Below are 24,350 nucleotides of genomic sequence, written 5' to 3' on the forward strand. Positions count from 1 at the left end.
CAGCAAGGTTACTAATTTTACTGCAGAAAGGTTTCTAGTTCTACTGCAGCAAGGTGAGTAGTTCTACTTCCGCAATGCTAGTAGTTTTACTGCAGCAAGGTTACTAGTTCTAGTACAACAAGGTGGCTAGTTCTACATAAATAGCCTTGGCCACCCCCTGGCCACTCCAATGATAAAAGTCGAGCTCCGCCACTGCATGTACCTTTGACATCAATAAAATGATGGCCGCTACGCTGGAGAAACATGGAGTGTTTATTCATATCTATGATGAAAGGTCCATGGCAGTTCCCTGGGATTAAAAAGAAAGGAAATCATGTTTTCATGGGGCTATCATGGCTGAACAAGTAAGTCTTACACTATTATCTCTCAGATTTAATTTGCCTAATCTATGGAGCTAGCTTTTGTTGTTGTTTTTTTAAATACATATTTTTAACTGCCATCTATACTGATCTGGGCTGATATCTAATTTTCCATAGTTTTGAGTTGTTTGCAGAAACGTAAATACTTTTTATAGTAATATTACAACCATATTCAGTGTTAACCTGTCATTCAATATTCTACTAAAATAGCAATTGCAATCATAACATCAAGAATTAGGCCCATATGCTAATCATGTGGTCCTGATATGAAGTACGCATAGATAAGTGGGTTCGGGTAGACTGGTGTAAACTTAAAGTAGATGGAGGAAAGAAAATTAGTAGTCCCACATTGTGGTATACATTCAATATTTACATATACAAATGTTAAATAAATAAAAAATATTTTTTAAAACAGACAAGTGATGAAAGAAAACATATTTAAAAATATAATTTCCATCATTGACTGACATCTGTGGACTGGTTGTATGTGTATGAAAAGAGATTGATTTTGACACTTCGTTAACTCTGTGATGTTCTCTCAACAGATGAGACATTACCTTCTTCAAAGACTTTTAGATAAACTTCAATTGGCATTTTCCACAGTTACACTAAATTTGGACTTTTTAGAATTTGTTTGTCGACAGGAGCTGTATTATCTTGATACGTATTGACGATGACCCGCCCTGCTATACTTCTGATTGGCCCTGAGCGATTTTCGCCTGACCAATCAGAAAGGAGGAGCCGTGTAAGAATAAACGCCCACAAAGTGCCAAAACGAAGACGGCCCGCGCGCACTAAAAGGCGCCGCGCGCGCGCAAAAGAGTGGAGAATCAGCGCGTGATAACAGTTTTTATGCGCTTGGATTTTTGGCACTAATGTGACGCCATAGACGTCTATCATTTAGAGGCCTACTGAAACCCACTACTACCGACCACGCAGTCTAATAGTTTATATATCAATGATGAAATATTAACATTGCAACACATGCCAATACGGCCTTTTTAGTTTACGAAATTACAATTTTAAATTTCCCGCAGAGTTTCTCGTTGAAAACGTCGTGTTTGTGACGTCTCGGGTTGTAGCGGACATATTAGCCCAGCACCACTCACGGCTAAAAGTTGTCTCTCTTCATCGCATAATTACACAGTAATTTGGACATCTGTGTTGCTGAATCTTTTGCAGTTTGTTCAATTAATAATGGAGACTATAAAGAAGAATGCTGTTGGTGGAAAGCGGTGGATTGCAGCTGCCTTTAGCGCCGAATCACAGCCTCTGTTTCTTTGTTTGTTGTGAAGCTTTAACACAGAGCGGTCAAGCGAACATGTTTCTTTACGTCAACCAGCAAGTTTTTGGATGGGAAAATTGTGATATTAAGTCGGCTGTTACCGGAGACTTCAGTGGATTATGGGACATCCTCCAGTAGCTGTCATCTTGGCTCCTTGGCTTCTCTCAGAGACACTGGCGTTCACCGCAGCCATCCGACTTTGAGGTATGACTTTATAATCTGACTAAAATACTATTAACACAATAAGCAGATAAGGGATTTTCCAGAATTATCCTAGTAAATGTGTTTAAGTACATCTGAAACGCTTTTACTGCCGCCGCCCGTAGCCGTCGCTTTTTCTTTCTTTTTTTTTTTTTTAGTTCATCACTCTTACTTTCCTCATCCACAAATCTTTCATCCTCGCTCAAATTAACGGGGAAATCATCGCTATCTCGGTCCGAATAACTCTTGCTGCTGGAGGCTATGATTATAAATAATGTGACGACACACGCACATATTTTGCTACTTCCGGTAAAGGCAAGGCTTTTTTATTAGCGACCAAATGTTGCGAACTTTATCGTGGATGTTCTCTACTAAATCCTTTCAGCAAAAATATGGCAATATCACGAAATGATCAAGTATGACACTTGGAATGGACCTGCTATCCCCGTTTGAATAAAAAAAAAATCATTTCAGTAGGCCTTTAAAGGAAAATGAAAAAGCATGTTGGAGTTTGGGCTTCACGGTGGGAGAGGGGTTAGTGCGTCTGCCTCACAATACGAAGGTCCTGCAGTCCTGGGTTCAAATCCAGACTCGGGATCTTTCTGTGTGGAGTTTGCATGTTCTCCCCGTGAATGCGTGGGTTCCCTCCGGGTACTCCGGCTTCCTCCCACTTCCAAAGACATGCACCTGGGGATAGGTTGATTGGCAACACTAAATGGTCCCTAGTGTGTGAATGTGAGTGTGAATGTTGTCTGTCTATCTGTGTTGGCCCTGCGATGAGGGGGCGACTTGTCCAGGGTGTACACCGCCTTCCGTCCGATTGTAGCTGAGAGAGGCGCCAGCGCCCCCACGACCCCAAAAGGGAATAAGCGGTAGAAAATGGATGGATGGATGTAGCAGTTCGGATGTTGGTGGAGGGAACAGTTATAAAGTCATCTAAAATAATTTGTGTTAAAAAGGGGGCAGATAAATATAAGAATATTATTCTTCCATCTGCTCCTTTCTGATCATGGAAATGTATAAGAAACAATGAAAGTGTCAATTGTACATGGCTTTTATACATGCATTTTCATGAAAGGAATAAAATAAATGATGATGATGAATGACAATTTGCAAAATGTTTTACTCTGAAAGAGCACACCGGACATTGCGCAATACGTAGCTTTACCGTGACGTGTTACGTAAATAAGTTGCTAAAGCGTCAAATTCAATGTTGATTCCCCTTAGCTGGAGTTAACCACGTTTCGGTGGCGTTAGTTTGGAAACGGAAACTAAAACCCTCTTCATTATTTAACTCGGTACCGCATGCGAGGTCATATTATTTGATATCTCCGCAACGAACGCATGTTCTGCCAGGAAGGAGGTGTTTGACGGCGTTTTCTTAGCTAATGGCGTCAGCCATACAAAGCTCCGTTTAAGTGGGTCGCCTTGTCGCCGCTTTTTAAACATTCTGTCGCCTAATTTAGCGTTTCGTTAGGATAGAATGAACTGGCTGTTCCCCGTCTCCAAAGGCTCCGGACCTCACCCTCCACTCAACAGCCTTCAGCAACAAAGGCAGCGGCAGATTGAGTCACTAAAAGCTGCTCATCCCAGGTAACAACACGGCCATCGAGGCTTTAATTAAAGCTGTCATGTGTTTCGGTTCACTAACTATTTGCTAACCAGGACTAACACGTGACTAAACGGTTTAGTTAGCTGCCTGGTTAGCAGTTAACTAGCAGTGCTCACGTCCGGTAATATGGAGTAAGGTGGAGATCAAGTGTTGTGCGTGGGCTGTTTTGTTTTCGTGGTTTATACGTGCGAACACTTCCTCGTAGCTCAGTGTTTGCTAATCCAGTTGGCTATCTTTAGACCAGGGGTGCCCACACTTGTTCTGCAGGCGAGCTACTTTTCAATTGACCAACTCGAGGGGATCTACCTCATTTATATATATCATTTATAATTTATTTATTTATGAAAGAGACATTTTTGTAAACAAGTTAAATGTGTTTAATGATCATACAAGCATGTGTAACACATATAGATGTCTTTCTTTCACAAAGACAAGAATATAAGTTGGTGTATTACCTGATTCTGATGACTTGCATTGATTGGAATCAGACAGTAATGATGATAACGCCCACATTTTCAAATGGAGGAGAAAAAAAGTTGTCCTTTCTGTACAATACCACATGAAAGTGGTTGGTTTTTGGCATCTAATTCATCCAGCTTCCATACACTTTACAAGAAAAACATTGGCGGCAAATTCCGTAGCTTGCTTGATTGACATTCACGGCACCCGAGGGTCTTGTGAGATGACGCTGGCTGCTGCCAGTTCATTATTATGAAAAAATGACAGAGAGGAAGGCGAGAAACACTTTTTATTTCAACAGACTTTCGCGCCGTCCCTTCCGTCAAAACTCTAAAGGCCGACTGCACATTTCCTATCTTCACAATAAAAGCCTTGCTTCATGCTGCCTGCGCTAACAAAATAAGAGTCTCGGAAAGCTGGCGTGCACAAGTGATGTGCACGCCAGCTTTCTGAGGGATCGCTTGTGCACGCCAGTTTTCCGAGACTATGTATTTAGTTAGCGCAGGCAGCACGAAGCAGGGCTTTTATTGTGAAGATAGGAAATGTGCAGTCGGCCTTTAGAGTTTTGACGGAAGGTACGGCGCGAGAGTCTGTTGAAATAAAAAGTGTTTCTCGCCTTCCTCTCGGTCATATTTTCATAATAATGATCTTGCAGCAGCCAGCGTCATCTCACAAGACCCTCCGGTACCGTGAATGTCATTTAAGTGACGTCTTGGTGAAAATTGATGATCACTAATTTTTAGGTCTATTTTTTTTAAAAGCCTGGCTGGAGATCGACTGACACACCCCCCGCGGCCGACTGGTAGCTCACGATCGACGTAATGGGCACCCCTGTACTAGGACATTCAACTTGCATGATCACTGGTAGTTGCAGTCATCTGTCTAGTTTGATGTAGAATAGAATATACTTTATTGTCATTATATTTGCATATAACGAGATTAAAGACTCCAACTTAAGGTGTGGTTGTGGGAACAAATATGGGGTAAAATAAATAACAAGAGGTAATGAAGGAAAAACCAACAATTGAAATAAACAGACTACTATGCAATAAATGGGGCGGCATGGCGAAGTGCAGTGGTTTTTCAGTGAATTTTTTTTTTAATTCAAGTACCCTCTAATCAGAGCAAAGCATTTTTGATTGAAAAAAAGACATGAAGTAAAATACAACACTATGTCATCAGTTTCTGATTTATTTAATTGTATAACAGTGCAAAATATTTGTAGTGGTCTTTCTTAAACTATTTGGAATATAAGATGTAAAAATAGCTATAAACTTGTTGAAAAATAAACAAGTGATTCAATTATAAATAAAGATTTCTACACATAGAAGTAATCATCAACTTAAAGTGCTCTCTTTGGGGATTGTAATAGAGATCCATCTGGATTCATGAACTTAATTCTAAACGTTACTTCACAAAAAAAAATCTTTTACATCAATATTTATGGAACATGTCCACAAAAAATCGAGCTGTCAACACTGAATATTGCATTGTTGCATTTCTTTTCACAGTTTATGAACTTACATAAATATTTTGTTGAAGTATTATTCAATAAATATATTTATAAATGATTTTTGAATTGTTTATATTTTTAGAATATTTAAAAAAAAAATCTCACGTACCCCTTGGCATACCTTCAAGTACCCCCAGGAGTACGCGTATCCCCATTTGAGAACCACTGGCGTAGTGGGTAGAGCTGGCTTGCCAGAAACCTGAGGGTTGCAGGTTCACTCCCCACCTGATAAATGGTTTGTACTTGTATAGCGTTTTTCTACCTTCAAGGTACTCAAAGCGCTTTGACACTACTTCCACATTTACCCATTCACATACACATTCACACACTGATGGAGGGAGCGGCCATGCAAGGCGCTAACCAGAACCCATCAGGAGCAAGGGTGAAGTGTCTTGCTCAGGAGACAACGGACGTGACGAAGTTGGTACTAGGTGGGGATTGAACTAGGGACCCTCGGGTTGCGCATGGCCACTCTCCCACTGCGCCACGCCATCCCACTTATTGGATAGTAGTCTGTTTATTTCAATTGTTAGTTTTTCCTAGTTTTTCCTCTTGCGTTATTTATTTTTCCCCATATTTGTTCCCACAACCGCAAGATAAGTTGGAGTCTTTATTGACATCCAAATCGCTGCCGTTGTGTTCTTGGGCAGGAGACTTCACCCTTGCCCCCGGTGCCGCTCACAAGGGGCGGTACAGCTCTTTATTGTGTTTAGTTCCTAGTTATATCTATTAGTTTTGTAGGTCGCAAATATTACATCAACTTTGGTAGCGCAATTATGCAGAATAATTAAGTTGATCATAAACTACTAGTCAAGAATTTGAAGGAATTAGAAGGAGAACATCTGTAAAAATGATTGACAGCTATTATATATTAAAACACTTTTTTTATGAACAGACATGCTTATTTTTCTAAAACTTTTAGACATTAATCATTGTTTTCCCCACACTCATCTTAGCTATGATGCTTTTCCTATGTTTCTTTCTATCCCAAGCAGCATTGCAGAAATCCAGAAAGATGTGGAGTACAGGATCCCGTTTACAGTCAACAACTCCACCATCACTGTTAACATGTGAGTTTTTAATAGCAGTCACCGTCACAGTGTTTTGAGGATCATGAGCTCTACAATTTTACAGGGTTCACACTAATCTTCTGCATCTGATGCTGGTTCTTCTTCGTTAGGAGCAGCGCAGGCCAACCTCTAATCAGAGTCAACTGTTCAACATGTGATAATGTTAACAATATGAGTGTTAGAAGCGACTAATGTTTTTAGGATATGCCTTATTAGCAGCTTTTTTTTCCACTGTCACAAAATTACTATGGGGGCGGTATAGGTCGGTTGGTAGAGTGGCCGCGCCAGCAACTTGAGAGTTCCAGGTTCGATCCCCGCTTCCGCCATTCTAGTCATTGCCTTTGTGTCCTTGGGCAAGACACTTTACCCACCTGCTCCCAGTGCCACCCACACTGGTTTAAATGTAACTTAGATATTGGGTTTCACTATGTAAAGTGCTTTGAGTCACTAGAGAAAAAGCGCTATATACATGTAATTCACTTCACTTTACTTCACTAAAACCAAATGTTTCACAAACACCTACTGCCTTGCAAATGTCCATGATATCTTATTACAATATTATTGTCCTATATTTAAAGTTATGTAAAAGCTTTCCATGTTTGTGTTAAACTGATGATGTCAAAATCTTTTCTCCCTAGTCTTCTTCCTCCTCAATTCCCTCAAGATAAGCCGGTCGTTAGTGTCTACCCTCCTGTTGGTCATCACCTCGTTGACAGCAATAATGGCACTGTGATAGCAAGCCCCCTCATCACTAATGTAAGTATAACTGATTTGTTCATATCGTGTATTGCAGGGGTGCCCATTACGTCGATCGCGATCGACTGGTCGATCTCGGAGGGTGTGTCAGTCGATCTCAAGCCAGGCATTAAAAAATATACATAAAAATGAGCAATCATCAATCATACCAAGACTTCACTTTCGTCAGTTGCTTGACATTCTCGGCACCCGAGGATCTTGTGAGATGACGCTGGCTGCTGCGAGCTCATATTTAAGAAAAAAATCACTAACAGGGCGGACGCAGAGAAACACATTTTATTTCTAGAGACTCCGTACCTACTGTCAAAACTCTAAAGACCGACTGCACAGTTCCTGTCTTCACCATAAAAGACCTGTTTCATCCTGCCTGTGCTAACAAAATAAGAGTGTCAGAAAGCTAGCGTGCACAAGCTAGCAAGCTACCGAGATGGATGCCAATGTATTTGTCCCCTGCCCTCAGCGACCGCTTTCTCACTTGCTTGCCCACCCGCACACTCACTGACGTCACTCACCTGCTGCCAGACATTAAAGGGCCACACACATATGCTACTCTCATAACAAAGTGTTTAAAAACGAGTATGCAAGTTGGACAAATGAGATGCCAAATCCAACCACTTTCATGTGGTATTGGACAGAAAGGAGGACTTTTTTTTCTCCTCCATTTGAAAATGCGGACGTTATCAGCACCACTGTCTAATTCCAATCAATGCAAGTCATCAGAATCAAATACACCAACTTATATTCTTGTCTTCATGAAAAAAAGGAATCTATGTGTGTTAAACATGCTTGTATTATCATTAAACACCATTAACTTGTTAACAAAAATGTCTCTTTCATAAATAAATAAATATAAATTATAAATAGGAATGAGGTAGATCTCCTCGACTTGGTCAATTGAAAAGTAGCTCACCTGCAGAAAAAGTGTGAGCGCCCCTGGTGTATTGCATTATTATAAGGTAGGCATGTAACGATAAACAATATTAGTTATAACCGCAGTAAAACTCCCGACTGTTAGTATTACCGTTTAAAATTAAAATTAATAAAAAAAATGTGATTGATAACTTCACTTTGATAAACTTACAGAGTCACTGGCACCAGCTCGCAAGCTTTAATGCTCAAACACACAACCGCCGTTGAATATGTGCGGCGACTTTTTTGAAAACTCTTGGGCGTCTTTTCGTGTGGTCCTCGCCAGTTTTGAGTTCCTAATGGCTGTCAAAGTGTATCAACTTGTCGGAATACATATTCAGACGTCTCAAAATCAGGTGAGATTAGGGCTTGGCGATATGGCCTTTTTTCAAATATCTCTATTTTTAGGCCATATTGCGATACACAATATAGATCTCGATATTTTGCCTTGGCCTTGAATTAACACTTGATACATTTATCACAGCAGTATGATGATTCTGTGTCTACATTAAAGTATTTTTGTTCATACTGCATTAATATGTGCTCATTTTTAAACTTTCATGCAGAGAAGGAAATCACAACTAAGTCAATTGACCAAAACTGTATTTATTAAACAGTTATTAAGCAGTGGCACAAACGTTCATGTCATTTCCAATACAGAAAGTGCAAGATTGTCAGAGACATTTTAAGTGTCAAATAAAAAGGAGCTGAATAATAGGAAATCAAATAGTGTTCGTCCTTCGCTATGTGGTAGGTTACTACGGACGTTATTAAATTCTGTTGTTGACAATTGTTTTCATACGTTGTTGATCTGGAAATGTTTGCTTCGGCATTTTGATGGTGTGGGCGTTTTGCACCGAATGGAGATGTTGATACGTGGCGTAAGCACTCTTCATTCTCTAGCAGGTGACTTTTCATATGATGCTACATATCAGCAGTAATGCTAATTTTTGTAGCAGCGCTTTTGCCCCAGACTTGAAAAATTACGGTTGTCTGTTCGACATATTCCCACTTGAAGCCAAACCACCGCCAGAAGATGGACCCCCTGCTGTTTTTCTTGTGAATGAATTCTTCCTTCATTCGCACCTTCTCTCTTTTGTATCACCACTCGCACGGCTCCGCTAGCATCACAGCTAATGTTACCCATGCTGCTACTTCTCTGCTCTGCAAGGGCGTATACGTATGTGGCGTATGGCGTGACAGTATGTGACGTGTGTAAGAAGGTGCGCTTGTCTGTGAGAAGGAGAGACAGGAAAGAGCGACAAGAGCCTGTAATCTAATGCCCGCAGCTAAAAGCAACTGCGTGAGAACGTATACTCGAATATCCCGATGTAGTCATTTTCTATATCGCACAGAGACAAACCCGCGGTATATCGTGTATATCGATATATAATCACGGCGCCGCTATAAATAGTTTGTCCGCGTTAGCGCTTATAATAACAATATCACTAAGACTTTGTTAATATTCAAATCACAAAATGTAAATTGAGTATATTTGGTGGTTTTTGAATGGTTATTTATTGGATTTTATGGGAGAAGTAGAGGAGCTCCCATTGTTTCCGCTGTAAGCGGACTTTTATTTACAAATCAGAATGCATTTTAAAAAATCTGTCCGTCATCATGTCTTTCATAATTATTGTAAACGATTGGCAAAATAGAAAAATAAAAAAGTGCAGTTCCCCTTTAAACTATTTGCAGTTTATCGTTTATTTTTTACAAACTTCATTTCAGTACGAGAAGTAGGCGGAGTCATATAAATGTATTTACGGAGGAGTATGAAGCGGGTTTCGAAGCAACGACCTCAGCTGCTTACTATGACTCGTTGGACAATTTGAAATAAGGGAGGCAGTACACAAGTGGAACAAAGGTAAATAACATCAAATATTAGCTGTTTGCTTCAATACTTGTTGTACAGTAGTCAGTAATACCCCATTTGTGTAGTTATAACCCTAAACCTGACTAAACAGAATATTAATGCTAAAAAGCAAAAGCTAAGTGTTTGTGTTGTCAGCGTGAGATAAACAGTGACTTTTATTATTTATATATTGTTATTGACATTGGAAATGGACCAAAAGGAATCGCCTGAACCTCATGAATTCATAATTTACTGAGAAGATGACTTTCTGACTGTTGGATGTGGCGGACACAAGCCTGACTTTTTATGAACAGTTCGATATTTTTAAAATCATATTGTGGATATTATTGCTTTGTATTTCATTTATTTAGACTTTTGTAAAATAACTATGCCCTAATATTATCTTTATTTACTCTGAAGTGTGAAACTAATTATTGTCATTGTTGTTATTGAATAGCTTAGTTGCTCGGAGATTAATTTGTTTGCACAAGTTTAGATTGGGGTATGTCGTTTCTTAATGGTGAAAGACGCTAATAGGCCCTTTTGCACCAAACGTTTGGTTCCTGGAACCTTTATTTTCTGGAACTATTGCTACCTCATTTCACTGTTCCGTGTAGTTTATACAAATCAGGCTGATGACGTATGAAAGAGTTGTTTAGTATATTTCTACACTGAATGTAAATAACAGACACTATTAGGTCACAGTTCTTTTACTAAAAAGTAAGTAAATGAAATACAACGCAATAATATACAGAGCGATATGATGAGAATTTTTTTTTTTTTTACCGAATTGTTCATGTCAAGTCAAGCTTTTGTCTGCAATGTCCAACTGTCTTAAAGTTGTCTTCTTAGTAAATGATACATTCATGAGGGTCAGGTGATTCAGTTTGGAATGGAGTGTCACTGACTACTTTCACAACATGTAAATACAGTGTTCCCTCGCTACAACATGGTTCACTTTACACGGCCTCGCTGTTACACAGATTTTTTTTTGTGTGTAATTTTTTAGTGTTCCATGCTTCTTTTTTTTTTTTTTTTACAGTGTATTGTGTTCTGCATCCTGATTTGCTAAGGGACTGTAAACCATTGTCAATCAATCTTCTTCATGCCATGTGTCCTGTACAGTACAGAATGTGTACTGTGGGAGGAATATAATCCTGAACAAGTTTTTAATATGGATGACACAGGCTTATTTTGGAAACAAATCCCTTCCCAGGATGAAGCCAAAAGCGCAGGATTTAAGGCCCAAAAAGATCGTGTGACTCTGGTTATGTGTGGAAATGCTGCGGGCTTTATGATAAAACCCGGGCTTGTTTATAGTTTAAAAAAATCGAATAGCCCTAAAAAACAGGTTATGATCTTTGGTTTGATTATTTAATACAGTAGTGTACTGTACTTATTTTCTTAAATCCACAAAGATTTAAACTTTGAGAGTGTTTCAACAAGAAAAATGTAAATGGCTGTCTGAGAAAAGTTTATAAAGTGTGTTAAGGTTTTACAAACTTAAAACATATAAGAAACGAAAAAACTTATACTGTACAGTACTGTGAACGAAAAAAACACAATAAAAAACATGTAAATGAAAAAAACATGCACAGTAAATGAAAAAACATAGTGTAAACGAAAAAATATATAATGAACAAAAACATGTAAAAAACAAAAATAAAAAAATTAATCAACTTCTACAACATGGATTTCACTTGAAGCGGGCATTTGTTTGAACGTAACCCTAGCGTTAAACCAGGGAACACTGTAGTTAATATTTGATGTCATTTACCGTCGTTCCACTCGTGTACTGCCTCCTTTATTTTACTTTTCTCCAACAGTCTGAGTAGTAAGCAGCTGAAGTCGTTGCTTAGAGTCTGGCTCCATACTCCACTGTAAAAACGTTTAAGAGTCTTTTTCTTTCAGTTGCATATCCAAATGAAGTTTGTTAAAAATAATAAACAGCAATAAACTGCATTTAGTTTAAAGACTACAGCTGAGTAAAACACAGCAAGATAGTTCCACGGTTCAGCTTTCCTCAGCACAAAAGTGCCCCACAAAAATTCCTGCAAGACGAAAGTTCCTTTTGTTCTTCTTTCTTTCTAGTGTAAAGGTTAGTGTAATAGAAATACCAACAAATAAACTTCGTAATGACGGTTGTGTGTTTAAAAATTAAGTTTTAGGAACTCCCTGAACTGTGTTCAACCAATCAGCGTTCGACAGCACAGCCCGCTAATGTTAAGGTTTTGTGAACCTTTCAGAAGTGCATCCTCGCTGGCAGGAACTCCAAAAAAGTTCCTGAAGAATGAAATCCACCGGGTTAGATTTTGGTGGAAACTCTGGGTAGTCGAATATATGATTGTGATCGTGATCGATGATTGCGATTAATTTGAGTTCGATCACAGTGATCTGCTGTTTCCGTTTTTATCTCAATCAAACATGGTGGAAATGTCTGTTGAAAGTTACCATAGTTGTAAACAGCAGGGAATCAACAAACTTGCTATTACCCTTCACAGAACAATGTGTCTTTATTGCCCGTGATTAAGTGTGTGTGTGTGTGTGTGTGTGTGTGTGTGTGTGTGTGTGTGTGTGTGTGTGTGTGTGTGTGTGTGTGTGTGTGTGTGTTTTTGTGTCCTGTGTGTGCGCGACCTCCTGTTTCACCGTCGCAAAAGTCAAGCTCGTCATGACGTAATTAATCAGTGTTGTGCCTCTTCCCTCTTACACAGCTGGAAGTGCAGCCCAGAAGAATAAAGTAAAGAAATGTGACTAACACTAGTATAGAAGTTGAAACCCAACATTGAGAAGGAGCAGAGGCTTTTGTGACAGACTTTAGTCTCACTGCAGCTCACTTGTAATCCTGCCTCGAATGCGTACTTGCAGACACTCAAATGACAGTTATCAGTTGTTAGAATATATTACCTCGATCAAACATGGCGGAAATGTCTGTTACAAGATATTGCAGTAGTAAATAGGAGAGATGTAACAATACTCGCTATAATTCGGCATGGGACAATCCGCCTTTAGTTTTAAAAAATCACGATAATAATTAGGGGTGTGGGAAAAAAATCGATTCGAATTTGAATCGTGAATCTCACGTTGTGCCATTCAGAATCTATTCTCATTTTTAAAAAATCGATTTAAAAAAACAAAAATAATATTTGTATCAATCCAACAAAACATTACACAGCAATACCATAACAATGCGATCCAATTCCAAAACCAAACCTGACCCAGCAACATTCAGGACTGCAATAAACAGAGCAATTGAGAGAAGACACAAACACGACACAGAACAAACCAAAAGTAGTGAAACAAAAATGAATATTATCAACAACAGTATCAATATTAGTTATAATTTCAGCATAGCAGTGATTAAAAATCCCTCATTGACATTATCATTTGACATTTATAAAAAAATAAAAAAGAACAATAGTGTCACAGTGGCTTACACTTGCATCGCATCTCATTAGCTTGACAACACACTGTCCAATATTTTCACTAATATAAAATAAGTCATATTTTTGGTTCGTTTAATAGTTAAAACAAATGTACATTATTGAAATCAGTTGATAAAACATTGTCCTTTACAATTGTAAAAGCTTTTTACAAAAATCTACTACTCTGCTTGCATGTCAGCAGACTGGGGTAGATCCTGCGGAAATCCTATGTATTGAATGAATACAGAATCCTTTTGAATCGGGAAAAAATCGTTTTTGAATCGAGAATTGTGTTGGGAAAAAAAATAAAAAATCGATTTTGAAACGAATCGTGGGACACCAAAAGATTCGCAGCCCTAATAATAATTGAGGTCGGATAATTTGAAAAAATTAATTGTGATATTTTTCTGCCATGTCGCCCAGCCCTAGTAGAAACACATGGAGAACTTTATTTATCAGGGTAAATGGGAACGTTCCTGTAAGGTTCCTGCGGTGGAAAGGGGCCTTTTAGGACCAGTTTAATTAAAAACCCAATTTTATACATTATATAAAAGTATTGGATCCCCACTCCATCTCTATATTAATTTTTTGGGGTCTAGTGACTAACCTGCTCGTTGTCAGCTAGCGATTAGAGCTCTAGTTGCCAGCTAGATAATAGTTCTGTACTGTATTTTTTTTAAATGCTTGGATTTACATGACGTCACGTCCGCCTCACGTCTAGCTAATCAAATATACGTGGTGGTCATGCAGCGGCTGTTCTCAATGGGTACTCGGTGCCATTTAGTTTTTCTTGAAAAAAAATGCCCTATGCTTGGGTGTTTTCCTCTCGACAAACCAAAGTGGAGTGCTGATAAAAAAGAGGTGGCTCAAAAACAAGGATGAAGAGGAAAGGGAGCAAGGGTCCCTGAGAAGATAAAAGGGCCCTGAGAAGATAAAAGGGAAAGGGTTTGCGATCATTTTAAAGTGAAAAAGTGTGGAAATGTTTGCATTTTCAAACGTAAAAAATTTCACTACAACAATTTGAGAGTATACAAAAGATGATCTTTCTGTTCTTTTTATGTTGTAGTTTGGCATGCACTCGGACCTTGGGAAAGTCATTCAAAGTCTGTTGGATGAATTCTGGAAGAGTCCTCCTGCCCTAATGTCCACCGGCCCGTCTGGCTTTCCATAGTGAGTCTGCTCTCTTTTATGAACAATTTTACCAGCGGCTTTGACACAGCAGGCTAAATTATTTTAAAATAAAACAAAAAATTTTTCTGAAAAGAGATGCAAATAATATTAACTGTATTTGATATTCCCAACAGCAGCATATACAAGCAATCAGGCATGCCTCCTTACCAGTCTCAGGGTTACCACTATGGTTCTCGCCATGTTGGCCCTAGTCATACGCCGCCTCCTGCACCATGTCCAGCTGGACCAGGTCCAGTGCTACATCCAGGGGTTGACCTCCATGGGTGCATTCGTGGTCCAGCTCCTTATGGACTTATTACTGACCTGCCATTGCCCGTACCCATTGGAGATTTACAGGTACACCGTTAAGAAAAGCAGGCAGAAGCTGCCTTTCTGTTAAATTATTTGCTTTGATGTAAATTAATGTTTGTTTTCAGGCTGGACTAAATGGACATGTGTATAAGATGCCTGAGATTCCTGAGTCTTTTGCTGAACTCTGTGACTTCAAGTAATACCATTTCAATTATCAAACCATTAAAAAGCTTGTGTGATTTTTGATTGAACAAAAATTATACCTTCTGTCTTTTTCTTCTGTTACATAATTGACTACTTGTACGCCCACCCTTGCTGCATCGTGCCCCAGTCTGACGCAGCTGTCCGAAATGTCCGAAAATGAGGATGTTTTACTAAGGTTCTTCGTGACATTGCCACAACTAAAGCAGGTCACAAATGATAAAGAAGAGTTGGTGACTAACATAGTGGATATGGCAAGTACGTTCCTCTCCCATCACTCAACTGTAAGGTTTGAGGAAATCTACGATGAGAACTTTGAGTTGACAGGCACATACGTCTTTTTACAGAGAGAAATCTTCAGATGGAACCACAGCTGGAAGAGAAAAGACAAGAAATGATATACAAGGTTGCATACTAATAAATCAATGTCCTTCTCAAACTCATAACCCCTAAATCCATGTTGTTGTGCAGCAGCTCACATGTGTTTTGTGTTGGCAGTTTGAACAACTGACTCAGCTGAAGTCCGCCTTTGAGACAAAAATGCAGAGGCAGCATGATCTCAGTGAGGTAAGTCATAATGGAGCGTGCGCTAAACCCAAACATCACAAACATGCATTTTAACGTCCACAGGTGTGAATGTGTTTATGACTGCTGATTTGTTGTATGTGCCCTGTGATTGGCTGGCAGCCAGTCCAGCGTGTACCGGCTGGAATAGGCTCCACAAACCTGCCAAATGTGTTGGATTGTGCTGGAGATTGTCCTTGTTTACTAACATTTGTCCGAAGTAAAAAAAAAAAACACTCCTGAATTCTGATGTTTTTATGTTGAACTGTTTATATTAAATAGCAGCTTTGGACCGTGCGTTGAAAAGATGCCAAAGGAGTGGTCTATCAACAATCACTTTTATTAAAAGATTCTAGTTACTGTCGGTTGCAATCGCTCCAAAATTACATTGCAATCTCCACTTCTCAAGCTGGCTCTCTCACTGCACACTTATACACACAGACTCCCATTTCCTTGCCTTAATCACATCCATCTAATCACCAGTCAAGACTCAGCCTGTGCACATGCATGGCCTCACAGACAATAGTAAATAACACAACTCTAAATACGCCACCCTTTCCAAAAGTAACATAATTTATCTTTTAAAAGATGTATTGTTTAAATATATATTTTGAAGTCGTGGCCGCTTTTTTTTCTTCCCAGAACACGTTTGAAAATAAACTTTAACTGGTCACAACTCTCGGCAGGGTTCTTGAGGGTGCATGGGAGTTTGCCCATCCAGTCTACATGGACTTGGAGAAGGCATTCGACTGTGTCCCTTGGGAAGTCCTGTGGGGGGTGCTCAGAGAGTATTAGGTATCGGACTGTCTTATTGTGGCGGTCCGATCCCTGTATGATCAGTGCCAGAGCTTGGTCCGCATTCCTGGCAGTAAGTCGAACACATTTCCAGTGAGGGTTGGACTCCGCCAAGGCTGTCCTTTGTCACCGATTTCTGTTCATAACTTTTATGGACAGAATTTCTAGGCGCAGTCAAGGCGTTGAGGGGTTCCGGTTTGGTGACTGCAGGATTAGGTCTCTGCTTTTTGCAGATGATGTGGTCCTGATGGCTTCATCTGACCGGGATCTTCAGCTCTCACTGGATCGGTTTGCAGCCGAGTGTAAAGCGACCGGAATGAGAATCAGCACCTCCAAGTCCGAGTCCATGGTTCTCGCCCGGAAAAGGGTGGAGTGCCACCTCTGGGTTGGGGAGGAGACCCTGCCCCAAGTGGAGGAGTTCAAGTACCTAGGAGTCTTGTTCACGAGTGAGGGAAGAGTGGATCGTGAGATCGACAGGTGGATCGGTGCGGCGTCTTCAGTAATGCGGACGTTGTACCGATCCGTTGTGGTGAAGAAGGAGCTGAGCCGGAAGGCAAAGCTCTCAATTTACCGGTCGATCTACGTTCCCATCCTCACCTATGGTCATGAGCATTAGGTCATGACCGAAAGGATAAGATCACGGGTACAAGCGGCCGAAATGAGTTTCCTCCGCCGTGTGGCGGGGCTCTCCCTTAGAGATAGGGTGAGAAGCTCTGTCATCCGGGAGGAACCAAAGTAAAGCCGCTGCTCCTTCACATCGAGAGGAGCCAGATGAGGTGCTTCGGGCATCTGGTCAGGATGCCACCCGAACGCCTCCCTAGGGAGGTGTTTAGGGCATGTCCAACCGGTAGGAGGCCACGGGGAATACCCACGACACGTTGGGAAGACTATGTCTCCCGGCTGGCCTGGGAACGCCTCGGGATCCCCCGGGAAGAGCGAGACGAATTGCCTGGGGAGAGGGAAGTCTGGGTTTCCCTGCTTAGGCTGTTGCCCCTGCGACCCGACCTCGGCTAAGCAGAAGAAGATGGATGGATGGATGGTCACAACATTAGGGACACCTGCGCACTCTCTATTCAAACTAAACAGCAGCATTTATGTTACATGTCAGTGTTATCATGCACATGCCAAGATTAGATGAAAATAACACTTTAGCCTACCTTTTATTGTCTTCAAAGCCTGAAACCTCTGACTGCGCGGTTTACTAAAGGTACAAATAGAAGTACGTCCACCTCTCTGTGAAGTCCTGATGTAGCCAGACTGCAAAACTACCTGCAAACACACTGCAAAATGTACGAACCTTATAATTTGACTATTTGACATTGTTTAACACAAGTATCCAATATTTGAACAACATTTATAAATCAGAAAAGACAAAAATCATCATAGGTCCACTCTATCCACACATTGAAACTTTTTTTATTAGTAGATTGCACAGTACAGTACATATTCCGTACAATTGACCACTAAATGGTAACACCCGAATAAGTTTTTCAACTTGTTTAAGTCGGGGTCCACGTTAATCAATTCATGGTACAAATATATACTATCAGCATAATACAGTCATCACACAGGTTAATCATCAGAGTATATACATTAATATATTTACATTATTTACAATTTGGGGGATGGGATGAGGAGGGTTTGGTTGATATCAGCATTTCAGTCATCAACAATTGCATCATCAGAGAAATGGACAGTGTAACAGTGTAGGTCTGAATTAGTAGGATATGTACAGCCAGCAGAGAACACAGTGAGTTCAGATAGCATAGGAACAAGTATATACTTTAGAAATACATTTGATCATTTACATTTGGGTATTTACAATCCGGGGGGATGGGATGTGAAGAGGGGAGGGTGTTTGTAAAGGGTTGAAGTTGCCTGGAGGTGTTGTTTTAGAGCGGTTTTGAAGGAGGATAGAGATGCACTTACTTTTACACCTGTTGGGAGTGCATTCCACATTGATGTGGCATAGAAAGAGAATGAGTTAAGACCTTTGTTGGATCAGAATCTGGGTTTAACGTGGTTTGTGGAGCTCCCCCTGGTGTTGTGGTTATGGCGGTCATTAAGGAAGTAGTTTGACATGTACTTCGGTATCATGGATATTTTCAAAAACGCAGCTTATCTCCACTCCGGTGATAAAAAATCATCTTTGAGGAGTGGATTGTGTGACATGTGCTGTTTGAGTCTACTTATTGCTGTATTCACCATCCACAAAAAAGTGGTATTCTTTTGTCTATTTATATTTAGGGGTGGAGACGTGCATTTCAATTAACAGTTATGTCATGTGGAATGCCTTGATTTGAGATGTTTCTTTAATGGTAACACACTAAGAGTTTACATTGAATATAGGCACACGACATGAAGAAATTACGGGGAGGATTAGTGGAAAACTGTTTTTAAGAAGTATTATTTCTCGCTGTTTCTTTTACATTAACAAAGATTTGGTATTTCATTGTTTAAAATATTGTCAGTGTTAATTATCATTGAATCAAATGAGTTGAATCAAAAATGAGAAATGCAAATGAACATGCCACTAAGTGTACTACTTTTCCACACTAGAGCTGCAGTCTAAGCACTCTACAGGCTCGGTTGAAGGTCGCAGCACACCAGGCCGAGGAGGAATCGGAGGAGACAGCTGAAAACTTTCTGGAGGGACGCACCGATATAGATGAATTTCTCAATAGCTTCATGGAAAAAAGAACGGTGAGCATACCCAGCTTGCATGGAATGTCTAATTTTGAGTGGCTGCTATGAAAGAAGAAGGCGTGTATTCATTCATTCATTCTTTTCTGTGCTACCTAACAGCTTTGCCACAGCAGAAGGGCCAAAGAGGAGAAGTTGCAACAGTCCATTAACACCCATGAACAGTTTCCCACCAGCCACTAGAACACCAGGTACACTAAAGAACAATTGAAGGACTGCACATATAATGTGATTGTAATTTCATGTCGTGATAATGATTGTAAATTTAGTAGGGCTCGGCCATTACGTAATCGTGATCGATGCTTGCGATTCATTTCTGTTTGATCATGGAGATCAGCTGTTACCATAATTACTTGGATCAAACATGGCGGAAATGTCCTGCAGTAGTAAACAGGAGGGGAGCAATGGTGTTTGGTGTGATCCTGCACGGGACAGTCCGCCTTTTATTGACCATTGTCCTGTGTGTGTCCGTGTACGTGTGAATGTGTTTGTGTCCATCGCCCCGTGTTTGTATGTGATCATCCCTGTCCAGTGTTGCGAAAGCCAGGTTTTTTACGACATAATTAATGTTCAGTCAGGTTTGTGCCTTTTCCCACGTACATGAAAGTGCAGTCCAAAATAACAAAATAAAAATAGAACTAAGTAAATGGCTAACACGAGCATAAAAGTTAAAAGGAATAGTGGTTAGTGACGGATTTTAGTCTCACTGGCTGCTTGAGTTCACATTGCGGTGTGTGCAGTAATACTGCCCTCAATGCGGTCTCGCAGGCAGGCACAGAATATCTTTGTCCATTAGTTCCGACTGGGAGAATAAACACACCTACTAATTCAATCAGGAAAAAAAGACATTTGTTATCTAAATATATTCCCCAAAAACTTTTTATGTTATGTGTTTGCTCTAATTCAACTGATCAGGTTTAATATGTACTAAAAACTCAGGAAAAACTGCAGACACATTGTTCAAATCATTTTTGAGTTTGTGGATGAAAACATTTTGTTCCTGAAATAATCATTAAACATGTTTTATTTGTTTGTACACATTATTATACAGTACCTCAAATTCAAAACTGCACTTTAATGTATTTAATTGAATATACAGATACAGATTTAGAGTTTTATAAATATCTAAAACCTGAGTCATTTCTTGCCCTTTGCCAAAGCACTGGTGAGAAGCACTGATGTATACAAGTAATCAAGTAATACAAATTATTTACCATTTGAAAGTGTTGTTTAGTAAATGTTTACCTGAAATACAAGTCTTATAGTCTTCAGCATACCACTTGTTTTACTGCAGAATGAAGTTTTTGATGAAAAGCAAAGTAACAAAATAAATTTAAGTGGAAAAAAGTTGTCTTTATACGCCAAAATGTACAGAAGAAAAAGAAAAACCAAGGTACGCACCGTGGTGTGGGTTACCTGTACCGTTTGCACCTCCGGTAAACACAATCGATTGATTGATTGATTGATTGAAACTTTTATTAGTAGATTGCACAGTTCAGTACATATTCCGTAAAATTGACCACTTAATGGTAACACCCGAATACGATTTTCAGCTAGTTTTAGTTGGGGTCCACGTTAATCAATTCATGGTAGATAGATGTGAATAAAATTGACACTTGTCAGCATTTATCACCTCAATTTCAATTTTCCTGAAGGAATCAATCAATCAATGTTTACTTATATAGCCCTAAATCACTAGTGTTTCAAAGGGCTGCACAAACCACCACGACATCCTCGGTAGGCCCACATAAGGGCAAGGAAAACTCACACCCAGTGGGACATTGGTGACAATAATGACCCAGTGGGACGTCTGTGACAATGATGACTATGAGAACCTTAGAGAGGAGGAAAGCAATGGATGTCGAGCAGGTCTAACATGATACTGTGAAAGTTCAATCCACAATGGATACAACACAGTCGCGAGAGTCCAGTCCAAACACAGCAGCGAGAGTCCCGTTCACAGCGGAGCCAGCAGGAAACCATCCCAAGGGTAGCGGACCAGCAGCGCAGAGATGTCCCCAGCCGATACACAGAGGGACATAGAAGAAAAAGAAAAGAAACGGCAGATCAACTGGTCTAAAAAGGGAGTCTATTTAAAGGCTAGAGTATACAAATGAGTTTTAAGGTGAGACTTAAATGCTTCTACTGAGGTGGCAATGAAGTAATCTATCTATCTATCTATCTATCTATCTATCTATCTATCTCAATCCTACATGGTGAAAATGTCTGTTACAAGCTATAACATTACGGATGCAATGGTACTCGGCATAATCTGGCTCGGGACAATCTGACTTCAATAAAAAAAAAAAAAAATTGTGATATTAATCAAGATCAAATTATATGGAACAATTAATTGACACCATTTTTTTGCCATGTCGCCTAGCCATAATATTTAGTATTATGTTTGTTTAGTCATGAATGAATGCTTTTTGGTGGGTAGAACATATAGTTCATAGTTTTGACATTACTTTAAGTGTCCCGATACAACTTTTTCACTTCTGATACTGTGTAGCCTTGAATTTGGCTGATTAATCCCCTACACAATCAGCAGGAGTCATATTGCATACTGTTATTATTTTGTAGTGTTGTTTGAAACGGTTTATTCAAGTGAAATTACTCAAATGCTACGTTTGATAACACTAACCTTGTGACACATTTTATGCTTTTGAAGTGGAATGGTAATTTGTCTTTTAGAGACACCTAGTGGTCAATATTTATTAAATTAGGGGGAGGCTCAGGAAGCGGAATGATCCAGAGACCTTTGTTAGTGAATACTTTTTAATACGCCTCTGCCTTGGAAACTTTGTATTTGTAAGTAAAATGCAACTATAATTATTTAATACTTGTTTATATTGACAAATGTTGTGCTTTAGATATTGTTCAATTAAGGACACTCATTACATACTTTGCTGGTGTGCTCATTAGCTGTTGTGTAAAGTAGTTGCCAGCTCCATCTAGCCTACATGTTTACCTTTTGTTAATGAATTCACTAAAATATGAAAAAAAGATCAGTGCTTCACGGTGGAAGAGGGGTTAGTGCGTCTGCCTCACAATACGAAGGTCATGAGTAGTCCTGGTTTCAATCCCGGGCTCGGGATCTTTCTGTGTGGAGTTTGGATGTTCTCCCCGTGAATGCGTGGGTTCCCTCCGGGTACTCCGGCTTCCTCTCACTTCCAAAGACATGCACCTGGGGATAGGTTGATTGGCAACACTAAATGGTCCCTAGTGTGTGAATGTGAGTGTGAATGTTGTCTGTCTATCTGTGTTGGCCCTGCGATGAGGTGGAGACTTGTCCAGGGTGTACCCCGATTGTAGCTGAGATAGACACCTGCGCCCCCCGTGACCCCAAAGGAAATAAGCGGTAGAAGATGGATGGATGGATGACAAAAAAGATCAAACTTTTGTGCTTTTTAGATGACATTTATATGTTAACTGGCTGTCCAGCTTTATACAAGTAAACACTGTTTGTAGTAGAGCTTATATCAAAGAGTTTAGATGCAAACTGATATCAGATGCTTTTTTTTTTTGTTGCTGAAATCGGACTATTTGGATGTAGCTTAATGCAGGTAGTAAAATGTCTGATGGGATACACCGTGGTGATCTGCATTTCTATTTACAAATATATTTCCTGACTTTTGTATCACTTACAGCTGACATTGTTTCCTTCCTGTCAATGGTTTCTTCTCAGGTTTGCTGTTTTCCCAGCCAACTGCTGGCGACCAAAAGAATGAAGACACGGGACGTGCAAAGTCAGTTACCAATTTGGAAAATGGGAGGAATTTGGAGGGACAGGAAGATGATAGCAGCCATGGTGGCATTAACAACAAGAAGCACATTTGCTCAGAACTTGGGTGAAGTGACAGAAGAACGCAAGAGGCCAGAAGTAATACTTGCTTTCAGGTTCCAGACAAACACTTTGTGTTGCACATGATGTTCTGTTGCGATCCATCAGTGGTAGGTGATGTAAAACCATGTTTGAAGTAACTACTGTACGATTAGCATAGGACAGTATTCCCATACACTCTATTTTCTACCAAACAATAAATACCACCGACAGTTAAAATACTTAATTCTAGTATGTAGACTTTCACAGAGATCACAGGCCACGTCGTTAGACTCTGTCCAAGAAAAGATGTCCCAGTAAACCTCTCGTTTACTTAAACTGAGGATCTTATTGGAGCCAATTACCCTCATAATTGATATCAACATTGCACTGTTGAGATTGAACTGAACAATCAGGGATGTAACAAGGTCAAACAATGTAGTCATTAATCTCATTTCAGGTGTTAAAATAGAGCATATACTGTCTGCAGACGGGCAAACCAAATGATCAGTGTTTTCTTTACATTATTTTACAGCAATGAGGCAGTACTCTGATAACACTAATGTTTATGTACTGTATGTTGCTAATTTATTTCTTTTATTGAATGCAAGCAGGTTTTGACCAGATGTTGCAGAGTTTATTGCTATAGATAATGGTTGGATAACTCAATGCAAAAGGGTCAAAAAGGCCGCACCTTAGTGGAGAAGCTGCTGCCTGTTTGTGTGCCATTCTTCATGCTTTGGCCTTCACTCACAAACTATAAACAAGCATTGGAAACTTTTGATTGTCCTCCACGTTGACTGTGAAGGGTTTTTTTCCCCTGTTCTTGTGATTCACATGTGACAGCACCCGGGTCATACTTTGACAATTAAAACCCACTCGCTTCAAGGTTTGAAATTGTACACATTATTCCACCTTTAAAACATTGTTGTTGGTTCTGGTTTTAGGGGGAGTCTGAATACGGTATGAAGGTTGATCAAACATTGCCTTTAATGTTTTATTCCTGAGTTTTGGTGCATGGAAATAGAGTAGCTGATCTCTTTTGACTTTAGTTGGTAACATGTTGACTAATGTCAAGGAGAATTTGGTTAAATGCTGCAGTAAAAGTCAATACAATTGAAAACTGTATTTAAATAATGTTGATAATAGACTATATTGCAATCAAATACTTGGACTCCTTGTGTAATTTCTTATTTAATATGTTAGGGTATTAAAGCATTTACAAGATATCTTGTGTGGTGTCGTTTTTTTTCAACACTATATTGTGATCTTGGTGGTGAAGGGTATATTGTAATCATCTCTATGCCTTCTTTTTTGCCTCTTATCTGAAATACGGACAGC

At 39.7% G+C, this 24,350-nt stretch overlaps 1 protein-coding gene across 4 annotated transcripts; it reads left to right on the forward strand.

Moving 5' to 3' along the window:
- The first annotated feature begins 2,985 nt into the window (after nucleotides 1-2,985).
- vps37a (VPS37A subunit of ESCRT-I) lies at nucleotides 2,986-24,238 on the forward strand. Of its 4 annotated transcripts, none has more exons than XM_061880461.1 (12): nucleotides 2,986-3,438; nucleotides 6,422-6,499; nucleotides 7,138-7,255; nucleotides 14,508-14,611; nucleotides 14,749-14,968; nucleotides 15,049-15,119; nucleotides 15,255-15,382; nucleotides 15,472-15,530; nucleotides 15,623-15,691; nucleotides 19,043-19,186; nucleotides 19,289-19,377; nucleotides 22,875-24,238. In XM_061880461.1, the coding sequence occupies exons 1-11, from the start codon at nucleotides 3,329-3,331 to the stop codon at nucleotides 19,367-19,369; spliced, it is 1,182 nt and encodes a 393-aa protein (XP_061736445.1). In that variant the 5' UTR covers nucleotides 2,986-3,328; the 3' UTR covers nucleotides 19,370-19,377; nucleotides 22,875-24,238. The 4 variants fall into 4 exon arrangements, with proteins under 4 accessions (XP_061736445.1, XP_061736443.1, XP_061736447.1 ...); XM_061880459.1 differs by having other exon boundaries at nucleotides 2,987-3,438; nucleotides 14,746-14,968; XM_061880463.1 differs by having other exon boundaries at nucleotides 2,987-3,438; nucleotides 6,425-6,499.
- The last annotated feature ends 112 nt before the right edge of the window (nucleotides 24,239-24,350 follow it).

The sequence above is a fragment of the Nerophis ophidion genome, linkage group LG20, assembly GCF_033978795.1.
Source record: "Nerophis ophidion isolate RoL-2023_Sa linkage group LG20, RoL_Noph_v1.0, whole genome shotgun sequence".
NCBI lineage: Eukaryota > Metazoa > Chordata > Actinopteri > Syngnathiformes > Syngnathidae > Nerophis > Nerophis ophidion.